The sequence below is a fragment of the Megalobrama amblycephala genome, linkage group LG24, assembly GCF_018812025.1.
Source record: "Megalobrama amblycephala isolate DHTTF-2021 linkage group LG24, ASM1881202v1, whole genome shotgun sequence".
Classification (NCBI taxonomy): Eukaryota; Metazoa; Chordata; class Actinopteri; order Cypriniformes; family Xenocyprididae; genus Megalobrama; species Megalobrama amblycephala.
Window position 1 is genome coordinate 15680604 of NC_063067.1, and position 13387 is coordinate 15693990.

Consider the following 13387-nt stretch of genomic DNA (forward strand, 5'->3'; position numbering starts at 1 on the left):
AACATTTTAGAAGAATTTTATGGGGAAGATACACAATTACCACTTCTGTAGGACATGAAGGAAAAGTAATATAACTAGTAGTACAACTAATTACTGTTGCCATAAAGTAATAATATTACTTTTGAAAAGAACTAGTAATAATTTTTTTTTTTTTTTTTGAATAATGAGCCCAACACCGCAGATAAGTAATCAAAAAGTAATGTTAAAAGTTTCTTGTCCTTAAAGAAATTGAAGGAAACATGTAGAGCAATGATTTGAGATGTTACTGGATATTCTTCAACAATGACATCCATTAGCTCAAACAAAAGTGTTTTTACATCCATCTATCCCAATGCTAAATTTCCTCTCTAAAAAGTGAATGGATAACCCAGTACCTGATGAACAGCTAGCCATGTAAAGCCTCTATTGCAGTGGTTCTCAACCCTGGTCCTGGAGTACCCCAAATTGTAGACATTTTGGATGTCTCTCTAATCTGACACGACCATTTCAGGTCTTGAAGCCTCTAGTGACAAGCTGATGAGTTGAATCAGGTGTTTAATTAGGGAGACATACAAAATGTGCAGATATAAATGTGACTTGGGATTTGAACCACAGCTCTATTGGTTTTATGCCGCCACCAAGTGGTCACATTTAACAATTCTGATATCGGTGAGATTTGACCATATTCATTAGTCTACAATGTAAAGCAATAAGACTATGTATTATTATGTTTTTATTATTCATAAAAAAATAATCCTTTGACCTTAAACAGCTCCAATCAATGGCCACAAAAAGCTGTATAACGTATGTGCCTTTTCTGTTCAACTGTTTTAGTTGTTTTTTTATTGATATACACATGTGCCTTGGCCTTAGTATAAACTTAAAAACAAAACAAATCATAAAATACAGTCTATGTAACAACACAGCATTCACAATTCCCTCCTCACACAGGACGTCTCTGCAGAAATTAAACCCAAACATTGAAGACAAATAAAAATAGTTTTTTAGAAAAAGAAATCAAACTGTTGGACTTTCTCACGAGCTACAAAAATAACATCCAGGGCATTTTCACCATTAATCGTCCGTTACGAATGCATCATGTGCCTACAGTCCCGAGTGAAAATTCCAACCGATGCCTTCAGAAGAACAGTAAATGCTACACTTGAGCAGATCTCAGACCAGTTTAAATACTTTCCAACACTGTTCATCAGTCATTTCACCCGTGTGTTGTTCAGTCGTGGAGATACCGCCTCTGGCTTCACATCGTCGTCCGTTTCCCACCCCTCCTCCTCCTTCTCCTCCTCCTGTTCTTCCTCATCAGTGGAGAACAGCTCATCTTCAAAGAAGGATCCGCCCAGCCCGTACTCCTGCGTGTGAACTGACACCTCATTGGACAGCAAATGTGGAGAGCCTTCGATGAAGTCTGCAAACCTGAGTGCAAGTGTGGTTTTTAGACAACATGAAATCAAAATGGATCTTTTTCTTTCTTTACATACTCATTTTTGGTCTTAAAGGTCCTGTTTTTCGTGTTTTTTTGAAGCTTTGATTGTGTTTATAGTGTGCAATATAACATGTGTTCATGTTTCGCGTGTAAAAAAACACAGTATTTTTCACATAATTTACTTATCTGTATACCGCTGTTTCCACTGTCATAAAAACGGGCTGATGACTTCCTTGTTCTATGAAGTCCCTCCTTCAGAAATACGTAACGAGAATGCCAGCGGTTCCTGCGTTGTGATTCGACAGCTCTGAGCGCACCGTGCCTGGAAAAGTCACGCCTCTTACCATAACGTGGAGATGCACGCGCTCAGTGTTATTGTAAACATGTCTTTAATTTTACCCTATCAATTTGAGCTGGAATCAGACCCGGTGATTGGACTGCGGGATGAAAATAACAGCGTTTCGACGACATGGCGACAAACACACTCTACAAACGCAACTCTTGTGTATTCCTGTGGACGGAGGTTAGTCAAAAAACTGTTTTAGTGACGTCATTAAAGAAGGAAGTAGAGGGATGTAGTCCAAACTGGCCGTTCGATGTAGGCGACTTCTGTTAAATAAAATATCTCGCTTGGCATTGAACTTTGAGCTTTAAAATTTTACAGATTTTATTTATACTCTAACAACAACATTACACACTAACTAAAGTTTGAAACATGGGATCACGAAGAACGGGACCTTTAAGCATGGTTCTTCGATATTCTGAAGCCATTAATCATTTCCGTTTCACACCTTTGTGTTAAACAGCTGTGGTAATAAGCAAGAAACATAAGATGTATAACAGGATTACAGAGCCCCTAAGGTGATGGGAAGGAGAATTTGCATTTACTTGCAAAACGTTTGTGAAACTTTATCTCAAAAAACTACTGTGTTCCCCCAAAAACTTTTGTGATGGAAATAATATGAAGTGATAAACTATATTTCAGTGTTTTTACGAGCAAACACAAAAGCCCTGTCACAATTAGACAAGGGAGACACCAGTTTACACCTGTTGTTTTTATCCAGCTTTTTTGTCCACTTTCAACCACTTGTGTCCTGATTTCTTCGAGGGGAGGGTCTATGGACGGGTACATTTTTTCAGATCTTTCAATCTAATGAACAAAATAAGCTTGTGCAATTTACATATGAACGTGAAAGGAGACGGCGGAAAAACATACGGAGAGCAGCAGCTTTCGTTTCTTCTCTTATAGCTGCAAGATCACGCCGAACACTGTGAGTTAGTGTCAGAAATCAGGAATGGTGAGAGAACATTGTGCTTGGTATGTCTTCAAACCAACAAACCCATCTGTTTAGCACGCTTCCCTTAATGTTTACACGTTAGGTCAGTAAGCGGAGAGTAGTCGGTCTTTTGTGATTGTTCAAACACATTTGACCACATGAGCGTTTACACTAGGAAAGCAATCCGGTTTGAATTCGTTTTCGACTATCTCTGGAAGTGGTCGAAAGTGGACAAGCTCAAAACATGTTAGACCTTTCTAAAATATTCTCTCATACCTCTTAGGAGACTGAAGCCTAGAGACCGTCTTCCAGGTGTTGAACTCAGGACTGCCGCAATATTTCCTAAGTTCCTCCAGAGCTTTTTGAGTCTCCACCTCCGACTGTCTCTGATACTCCTCTTCTGTCAGCAGACGCCGTGGCTCGAGTTTCTTAGGCTTCAGCTTCCTTCAGAGCATTCATTCAGCAAGAAGACAATGACTACATTGCTCAAAATGTATTTGAACAACATTTATTAAAATTATATGCTCACTGATAAAGCATGAAGGCCTTGGTAAAAGGGTACTCCAGGTTCTTGGAGCAGAATGCAGCTATCATGATGGCCAGAGCCACTTGCTGGACCTGAATTCCAGCGTACACCAGCAGAAGACCGAATATCTGCAGCGTCCACGACAGGATGTTGATACTTCGCTCCTCCACCAGAGGCCCATAGCGGTAACAGACTGCAAAACTGATGAACCCGACCACAATGGTATAACCTAAATATATATAAACAAAAAACAGTCAGCACTCCGTATACTTTAAAGACTAGTATAAATTAATATTTATCAAATATTGTGCAAAATAAAGTTTGTTTTCATAAATATGATAATAAATAGAAATATAATAATAAAGAAATTAACCAATAATTTTTATTTATTAATAAAATAAACTGTAGCTCACTTTTCACAATCTGGTATATAAAAGTCTTATTTACAGTCATTATTTTTCATGGAATATTGTTTCAAATAGAAATATAATTTTACAAAAATTAAATGTGTTCTATATTGGACTTTATAAAATGGTTAGTTCCTGTCCTTGATTCTGATTGGTCAATAGCTGTGTTTTATTCACGATAAAACACGGCTATGACCGCTTCACCCAACAGTTCTGTGTATCACTACACAACCACTCTTAGCAACGTAAACTGTATGTTCTCAATTGATATTGTTCATTTAAGCTTATTTTATTATGTAGAAGAGTATTGTGAGAAAAAGATAGAGTGAGTGAGTTTATTACCTGCATTCAGATTTAGCATTGTCCTTCAGGTCAGGCCTATGTTCATAATAAAAAATCTGTTTAAATGTCAAATGTATTATCTTGTCCTTTTAACAGTTAAGGGGTTTTCCCGTGACTGACAGTCGCTAGTTAAAGCATTTGTCAGTTGCGTCTTGTTCCGTGTTCACAACAATTCAGTCTTTTCAATGTAAAAAGTCTTCGCTACTGACTGACACACTCATAAAGACAGTCTTTGCTGCCATCTAATGGCGTAATAATGTAACTTCTGTTGCTGTTCACGGTCAGGGACTATTTTTTCCGGCGGAAGGAAGGCTTTTAGTGATTTTACTTCATAAAAGTTGAATTAATACATATTTTTTGGGTTTAATATTTGTATTGTGTGGTAACCGCTTTGCGTCTTGCCTAATAACGCCCTTCAGCCATGACTTATTCACGATACAGCACAGCCTCTCGGACCTTATTGCTTACTTATGCACATTAATACATTTTCAAGGTGCTCTTACCGATAGCCAGATGCCAGTGATCTTTAAGAATTATTTGGAGATTCCTAAACACCAGCTGGATGATGTAGAGAGAAAAGGACCAGCCGCCCATCAGCAGCACATAGAATGGGCTTTTCTACAGGCCAAGGAAACAAACATGTTGAAAAGTAATAATACCACTTAAAAGGATAGGTCTGTCATCATTTACTCACCCTTAAGAAAGAATTTCTTTCTTTTGCTAAAAACTCAGAAGATATTTTGAAAAATGTTGGCAACCAAAGTGTTAATGAGCCCCATTGACTTCCATAGTATTTTTTTCCATACTATGGAAGTCAATTGGGGTCCATCAACTGTTTGGTTACTTACATTCTTCCAAATATCTTTTTTTGTGTTCAGCAGAAGAAAGAAATTCATACAGGTTTGGAACAACTTGAGAGTGAGTAAATTACAGAATTTTCATTTTTTTGGTGAACTATCCCTTTAATAAGTTCATAGTTAATTGCTAACCAATGAGTTTGACAGTGAGAAGGACATTTAGTACATATTAAAGAATGTGAGGAATCCTACCTTTGGTAAAAAACGGCCGATGACGAAGATGAGGATGATGAGGGAGGCGATCATGCCAGTGCTCATGCCAGCAGAGTAGTAGAACACTTGACTCCTATAAGATGGATGAAACAGGCATGAGCACAGAAAGTTATAAACACAAAAAGTAACAACCTAAATTGTGCCTCAATTCAGGAAAAGAGAATTCATTTTAAATTTTGAATTACATTAATGTCAATTACCTGCTTAGAATGTCCGCAAAAAAGAACAGCAACACTCCAGCCAGAAAAACCAAAAACATGTAGATGTCAAAATCTACAGGAGAAAAAACAATATCAATCTACAAATCAATAACACAACCCTGATTACATGAGAGCATGAAGATATCATCCAAGCAATATAATCTGAAGGACCAACAGGAATGAGTTTTCCCATCCATGTGAACTTTTGCCTAATATATTAATCGCTAGGCCTTTTGAACTCACGTCGGCTAGGTTGTACTGTATAGAGTGCATAGGAGTCTGAAGGGTCCACTCTGAAACAGGTCTTGTTGCTAAAGAGACTGATGCTCACGGTGGTTTCATTGGTCTGTTCACGAACAAAATACTGCACAAGTTTCCAGATGCTGAAATGCTCAAGCTCCTGCAGGTCCTGCTCATCATTAACCACCGTCACTTTCAGCTTTGTAGTGCTCCACACTCTCACCTGTCAATCAAACAATGGGACGGGGCTTTCAATCTTGATGCAAACATTACTGATCACACTGACAAGAGTCATAGTCAAAGTTTTACCTGTATTCTAGTCCATGTTTCCCTCCATCCAGGTATGATGGAGTTATGGTAGCAAAAATGTTGTGCAGCTTGTGTTTTGATTTCTTGTCCATCTTTAATTTCTATGATGGGACGAGTGGCACCTACAAGAAAATGACAGAGTAATAACTTATGTGAATCATAATCATAAAAAAATCATAAGAATCATAAAAAAAAAATATATATATATATATATATATATATATATATATATATATACACACACATACACACATATATACACATACATATACACATAAAGTATACACTGAAAAAGTATCACAGGTTACAAAATAATATTAAGCAGCACAACTGTTTTCAACATTGATAATAAATCAGCATATTAGAATGATTTGTGAAGGATCATGTGACACTGAAGACTGGAGTAATGATGCTGAAAATTCATGTTTGCATCACAGAAATAAATTACATTTTAAAATATATTAAAAACAAAGAACAGTTATTTAAATTGTAAGAATATTTCACAATTTTACTGTTTTTTCTGTATTTATTATGAAATAAATGCAGCCTTAATGAGCATAAGAGACTTCGTTCAAAAACATTAAAAATAGTAATGTTTCCAAACTTTTGACTGGTAGTGTATATTTTTCAATATAATATAATATAATATAATATAATATACACACAAATCTTAAAATACGAAATTATTAAATGAGAACCGCACACAGCACATAACGTTACAACAATCAGACAATAATCTACTGTGAAGTGATGGTTTCACTTGAAAAATGATAAACATTGATAAAGAAAGACATTTTTATCACATAACGTTACTTTAAAAACATCTGTTTTCACAGCTGTAACTAAGTTACTTACATCAACAAATATATATAACGTTACTTAGTACGCTAACAACATGTAGCTTTCTTCACTGTCCTAAAAAGAATTACAAGCAATATATATCAAGATATAATATCTTAAACCTTGTCTAACTAATGCTTACCTGACGTTGAAGAAAAATGAAATAAAAACAACACAACAGTCAAATAACTTTCAATTTGACAGCTTCGATTCTAAAGCCACTTTCGGATTTCATTAATCCCGCCATGATGTCTTCTCGCGTTTCTTCGATGGTGGGAGTGACGTTACCGACGAGACTCAAGTGCTAAACAGCGTCACCTGCTGCACTGGAGGGACCACGCGCATTCACACATGACAACTGCAAAGTCAAAAATTATCTTATTAATACTGAATACTGTTTTTTTTTTTTTTTTTTAATATGCGAGTGATTTTTTTCAGTCTAAAGCGATCTATATTGCATAGTTATTAATTATATCTGGTAAAATAAAAAAAAGTGCAAAAAACAGTGCAACTCTTAATTTTTATTTTATCTTATTTTTTCAATTACATTTCTTGGAATTCATTTTAAGCAGGTGTTACAAGCATGAAAGACACTCAGTTTCACTAACCCTATTAAACAAGTCATGGCTCATCCGTTTCTCTGTCCGGTGCCAGATTGTCTTTTCCTGTTGTGGCTCCTCATAATCCCTTCCTTTGTTTTTAAAGCTCTTGCCCAATTACAGTTTGAAAACACTTACTCTTACTTCCTTCTCTAAGAACATTCAATTTCCTCTCAAGCAAATCCTCTTTTTTGTCCATGAAATGAATGTAAACAAATAAAACATTTCATTGCAGAGCTCATTAAACTCCCTTTACAGAGCATATGTTCCTTTTAAAGAGAAATCACTTTCACCTATGTTAAAATGACATCTATACAGTGAGTTGCAAATAAAATATTTGGAATGAAATCAGGCGACCATCACTTGCAACTTCCAGCATATATGCATAAAATAATTACAGATTCGGTAAAAATGTTAGTTGCCTATTACAAGAATATTTCATTATAGCAAAATATACACAGATAGAACTAAGTATAAAACGTTATACAGCATAGCTGTAGATCTCAATAGCAATGTGTCAACCTCCACTTTATCACAAATCCAAAAATCAGATATTCACAACAATTTACAGCATGAGAGGTTGAGCTGTCCAGGGCAGAATATGGTCCATTTGTTAATCAGCAGCTGGATGTGCAACATTATCTGCTCCATATAAGAAGATTTTGGGTTCTGACAGTAAAGTACAAATGCTGGTCGCAGATTCTCTCAACCCCAGGCTCCTCCCGGGTGGAAATCTGGAACAATTGTGGCAGCAGCAGAGAGAGGGGTGGAGTATCCCACAGTGAAGTTCTGCAGACCCAACATCAGACATTTCCAACTGTAGCGAAGAGCCTTTCCTACGTTCTGTGAGACAAACAGAGTGTTGAAAAGAACACACATAGTGAATTTGTAACTTCCAACATATTCCCCCAACTCCCAATCAACAAACATATTGTCTTAAAGGCATAGTTCACCCAAAAATGAAATCTGCTTACCCCCAGCGCATCCAAGATGTAGGTGATTTTATATCATTTTTTAACTCTAATACACCACTATGTCCAACTGCGTTCATCACTCGATTCGTGAGGTCTGATCGCGCTCTGACAACGGCAGTGATGTCTCGTGCATATACTTCAATGAGTGCTAAACATCACTGTCGTTGTCAGAGCGCGATCAGACCTCACTAAGCGAATGCTGAACGCAGTTGGACATAGTGGTGTATTAGAGGTAAAAAATGATATAAATACTGTTCGGTTTATTGCACAAACCGATCGTTTCGTGTCTAAGGACATCAATGTGTCGTCACGAGCCGCAGGGTTTAATTTGGACTTGTCTAAGCAAGTTTTATTTACTCTTATAGTAGAAGTTCCCATTCACTAGCATTATTTGACTGACAGACGGCAACGGTTGGAGGTAAAAATCATCATTTGTGTTCTACTGAAGAAACAAAGTCACCTACATCTTGGATGCGCTGGGGGTAAGCAGATAAACATCAAATTTTCATTTTTGGGTGAACTATCCCTTTAATATGTGTGTATTATTATTAATAAATTACATAATCAAAATAAATGGAATTAATACTAAAATTATTAGATGACAAAATGCAACACCTAAATAAAAAATAGATCTGGTCCCCTTTTATTCACTTTCTTCAGAATTGTGATGATTAGTTTTTTATTTTCCAGTTTTAATTTGTGTACAGAACCTGTCAAAAGTTTGGAAACGTTACCTTTTTTTTTTTTTTTAACATTTTTGTCTCTTATGCTCACCAAGGCTGCATTTATTTAATTATATTACAGTAATACATCACAGTAATATTGTGAAATATTATTACAATATAAAATAACTGTTTTTTATTTTAATACATTTATAAATGTAATTTATCCATTTGATGCAAAGCTGAATTTTCAACATCGTTACTCCAGTCTTCAGTGTAACATGATCCTTCAGAAATCATACTGATTGGGTGCTCAAGAAGCATTTCTCTTATTATTATTATCATTTATTATTATTATCAATGTTGAAAATAGTTTTTGCTGCTTAACATTTTTGTGGAAACAATGATATTATTCAAACATTTGTGATATAAGAGAGAAAAAAGAGAGAAATGAATACATTTATTCATCAAGGGTGCATTAAATTGATCAAAAGTGACAGTGAAGACATTTATAATGTTATAAAAGATTTCTATATTTACTAAATTCTTTAAAATATTGTATATATAAAATAAATGCTGTTTATTGAACTTTCAATTCATCAAAGAATCCTGAAAAAAGGATTTTACACAAAAATATTAAGCAGCACAACTGTTTTCAACATTATTTATAATAATATTAATAAATGTTTCTTGAGGACCAAATCAGCATACTAGAATGATTTCTAAAGGATCATGTGACACTGAATACTTCTTTCAATTTTTTTTAATGTTTCCAAACTTTTGACATGCAGGTACTGTAATTTTTTCTTTATTGTATGTAATTGTAAGTTTTGATTTTTGGATAAATAATTTACTTAAATTAAAATGAATAAATAATAATACTTTTTTTTTTTTTTTTTTTTTTTTTTTACAAATGACAAAAGATTTTATTTTGTGAAATTCCAACTCAAAATGATTCGACCGTCAGGAACACAGTGCTCACAATACTTTTGCCCTTAGTAAATCTGAGCAACAAATCAAAATCATTTAAACGATTTGATTAAACCACAACCCAATTCCTTTGAAAATACCTATTTTCATTCACAGGTCCGAGAGTTTTAGCCTGTGCCAGAAACAATATTATAGAATTAAGACTTTGAGTGGTTTAAATACCTAACAGAATTCCAAGTAGACAATTTAGCTGGATTAAACACTAGACTTTATCATTTTAAACTGTAAACAGCATGTAGTTTAGTGTCTGTACATTAGTAACTGTCTCTCTGTGTGACAACAGGTCCGAAACAGGATGCACTGCTTTTTCCTGAGGGAGGAAACGCATGACAATGGATCACTGCATGTGATCTGAATGACCCATTCCTCCCAAAATAAATGTCTGACAATGTACTAACCCTAGTTGTTTTCAGTTCCTCTAGAAAGGCCTCCATTTGGGTAAAAACAGATGCTGTGTATTGAGTGAATGCGATGTAAAAGCATAATGCAAGTAAATTCTCTTTCATCCTATAGGGCCATTGCTGCAGTTTTAATTAAATCTTATATTCATCACCATACATGTGTTTTATGTTTTGCAGACTTGAACATTTCTTTTTTCTGTGATGTTTTGAGTCTCATGTTAGAGTCGTCCATAATGATGCATTAAAAATATATAATCTGTCCTATTTGTGATTGCGGCCAGTTTGAACCAGAAACACTGGCCCAACTGGACCAGCAGCAGAAAATCTTTATTGATGAGCCCTGTATTTCATTTTGTTAATTTTGTTGTTGGGAAAGTTGGCCATTATAGCAGCAAATTTGTACAAGCTACTTTGGTGAAGGTGCTTTGGAAGAAAAAACTGGGATGATATAGATTTTAAAGTGGATTACGGTGGGATGGCATGTTTACTAAAGATACTCCACTCAGTCTCAGCCGTTTTAATTGGCTAAGTCTGATAAGGAAACAGTCTAAGACGCCAGACAGGTCACCTGTTTATCTTTGACCTAGTCTAACGCAGGTTCAGCAAATTCACTAGAAAAGTCATGTGCTTGTTTTAAAAATATAATCATTTATATGGTTATTATATTCAAAGCATTAACTGAAGTGGGAATTTTATCTGTGCATGATTTCATAATCAAAATTCCCTAAATGGACAACAACATTTTGTTTTTGAAAGCATTTTTTTTCCATTACTAAATAACACACAACAACTTTCTATTGTATAATGTCACTCTTCTCACGCATGACCAAGGCACTGGTCATTTAGAAACTCAGTGGTACAGTTTTAAATCAGGATAAAGGGACAAAACCATTTTGAACACTTTCCTATATCATCATTCAAAGTTCCCTCAAATTTGTGCAAAATGAAAAAAAAAAGAAAATTAACAATTGGAAATAAAATTTGTCAGAATTGAAAAAAATTCAAATTTACCAGTACTATTGGTATATTTACTTGTCACAACTGGAAGCAATGATTAAGTACTATAACGAACAAGTAGGCCTACTTGGGATTGTCTGTATCCCAATAGAGAAAATAGTGATTAAATACAAATTAAAACTTAGTAGTAGCAGTTAGTAGTGAAATTAAAGATACCAGTCATTGCTAGATTACTTCCTAGTATTTTATTTATAGTAACAGTAATATAAAATGCACACTAGTTAGTCTTAAGGAATAAATGTATATGATTTTTTATATTTATAGGCAGAGCTGGGTAGTAACGGATTACATGTAATCTGGATTACGTAATCAGATTCCAAAAATCAAGTACTTGTAATTAGAGTTCCTACTTTTTAAAATACTTTTTAAAATACTCGTAATCAGACAACAGTTACTTTTTTATGGATTACATGATTACATATTATTTACACAATGACAGTAAATTGTTCACAATTCATTGATTCTCCTAATTTTGATTTTTTTTTAACATTTTTATTTTTTTTCATAATAAACTTGCTGCTTATATGTTCGTGCTTCTTTGAGTTTTTCCGGCGGTGAGGGGAAATATAGATGAAATAATAAGAATAAGAATAAGAATAATAAATGAAATATAGATGAACTATTGATGTGATATTGCTGTGAATTTCATGTTTTTCAATATTTGTTTTTGTAATGTTGCTGTTTTCTAAATTTACTTAATTTTAAGTACATTTGTTTTAAAATCATAAGATGTGATATTGTTTTATTCAGTGTTACTATCAGCAAACACTAACAGGTACATTAGTGTTAGTATTTTGAAGTATTAACTGTCCATACATTGCAAAGAATCTGTTGAGGCTCTTGTTGGTGAATAGAATATATTTTTTGGACTATATTTTTTCTTTGTATCTGTCAAAATAGTACAAGATTATCCTACAATATATGTGACATCAAATAAGGGTTAGCACAAAAGTAATCTAAATGTAATCCAAAAGTAGGTCAGATTACGTTACCAAAAATGAGTAATCTAAGAGATTATATTACTGATTACAAATTTTGGTCATGTAATTTGTAATCAGTAACTGATTACAATTCATAAGTAATCTACCCAGCTCTGACTATAGGCTACTCAAACTGTACTATTTTTTTTAAAGATATTAATACTTTCATTAAGTAAGCACTCATTAAATTGCTATTAATCAAAGAGCTCTGAAACAAAATGTATCACAGACAATCTGACAACCGTTTTCTACTGTGATTAAAAATGTTTCTTAAAACTAAGAAAGACTGGAGTAATGTTCTGAAAACAGCTTTACCAACAGGAATAAATTACATTTTAAGATATATTAAAATAGTAAACAGCTACTTAAAATTGCAATAATATTTCACAATGTTACTGTTTTTACTGTAAAAAAAACCCAAATGCAGCCTTGGTGAGAATCGTATTCTTTCAAAAACAAACAAGTAAAGACCTTAAACTTTTAAACATTAGTGTGCTTTAAAAACCACACTTTTTTGTTTTCAGGTGAAATATTCAACCTTACCTTTCTGTATTTTTTATACTTTTCTTTCTTTTTTGCTTTCTTTTCCTCCTTTAGTTTGTGTTGGCTGTCATTTTCCACTAAGGGCTCGTATGGGGATCTCTCCTGCAGCACAGTGAAGTGCAGAGCTCTGGGCCTCTTCTCCGCCGGCTGTTCGAGGCTCTGCTCCGGTGCTCCGGTATCGACCTGCCGCCTGTATCTGCCGCTAACGTCCTCAAAGAGGCCAAGCCGCGGGACACAGAGAGACTTGGGCTTCATGGTATTCACCAGGAATGTGTTGTGAGTGCACCCTGATAAAGCTCTCAGGACTACATACGCACATCCTCTCGGAGCAGCTCTGCAGTGTTTGGGTTTGGCTGGACTCCAGCTCTGATTGAGTTCACAGCAGGGGCCGTCTGAAGACTGGAGAACAAGCTCTTGTTGACAGTCCGGGGTCAATGAAGTATATAATCCAATAAAATTTAATTTCCATTCTAGTGAATTCACTCATTCATAGGCTTACACACAAATAATTGTATAATGACATAAATAAAAAAACTCTTTTACTTAACATGTTATTAAGTTTATTCAGTGAAAGTACATTGTAGTATGTA

The 13387-nt window shown here is 34.7% G+C and overlaps 2 protein-coding genes across 2 annotated transcripts; both read right to left on the minus strand.

Moving 5' to 3' along the window:
• Window positions 1–699: 699 nt before the first annotated feature.
• Window positions 700–7378, minus strand: nemp1 (nuclear envelope integral membrane protein 1). The gene is given in 11 exon segments (XM_048177307.1): window positions 700–1410; window positions 2974–3141; window positions 3227–3452; window positions 4476–4590; window positions 5022–5115; window positions 5243–5315; window positions 5486–5705; window positions 5792–5913; window positions 6774–6818; window positions 6821–6989; window positions 7240–7378. Coding segments are annotated over 10 exon segments (1341 nt in total). The 5' UTR covers window positions 6879–6989; window positions 7240–7378; the 3' UTR covers window positions 700–1190.
• Window positions 7133–13216, minus strand: si:dkey-126g1.9 (uncharacterized protein C1orf115). The gene is made up of 2 exons (XM_048177310.1): window positions 12798–13216; window positions 7133–8073 (listed from the first exon to the last, which is right to left on the minus strand). The coding sequence occupies exons 1-2, from the start codon at window positions 13050–13052 to the stop codon at window positions 7936–7938; spliced, it is 393 nt and encodes a 130-aa protein (XP_048033267.1). The 5' UTR covers window positions 13053–13216; the 3' UTR covers window positions 7133–7935.
• Between the last annotated feature and the right edge of the window lie 171 nt (window positions 13217–13387).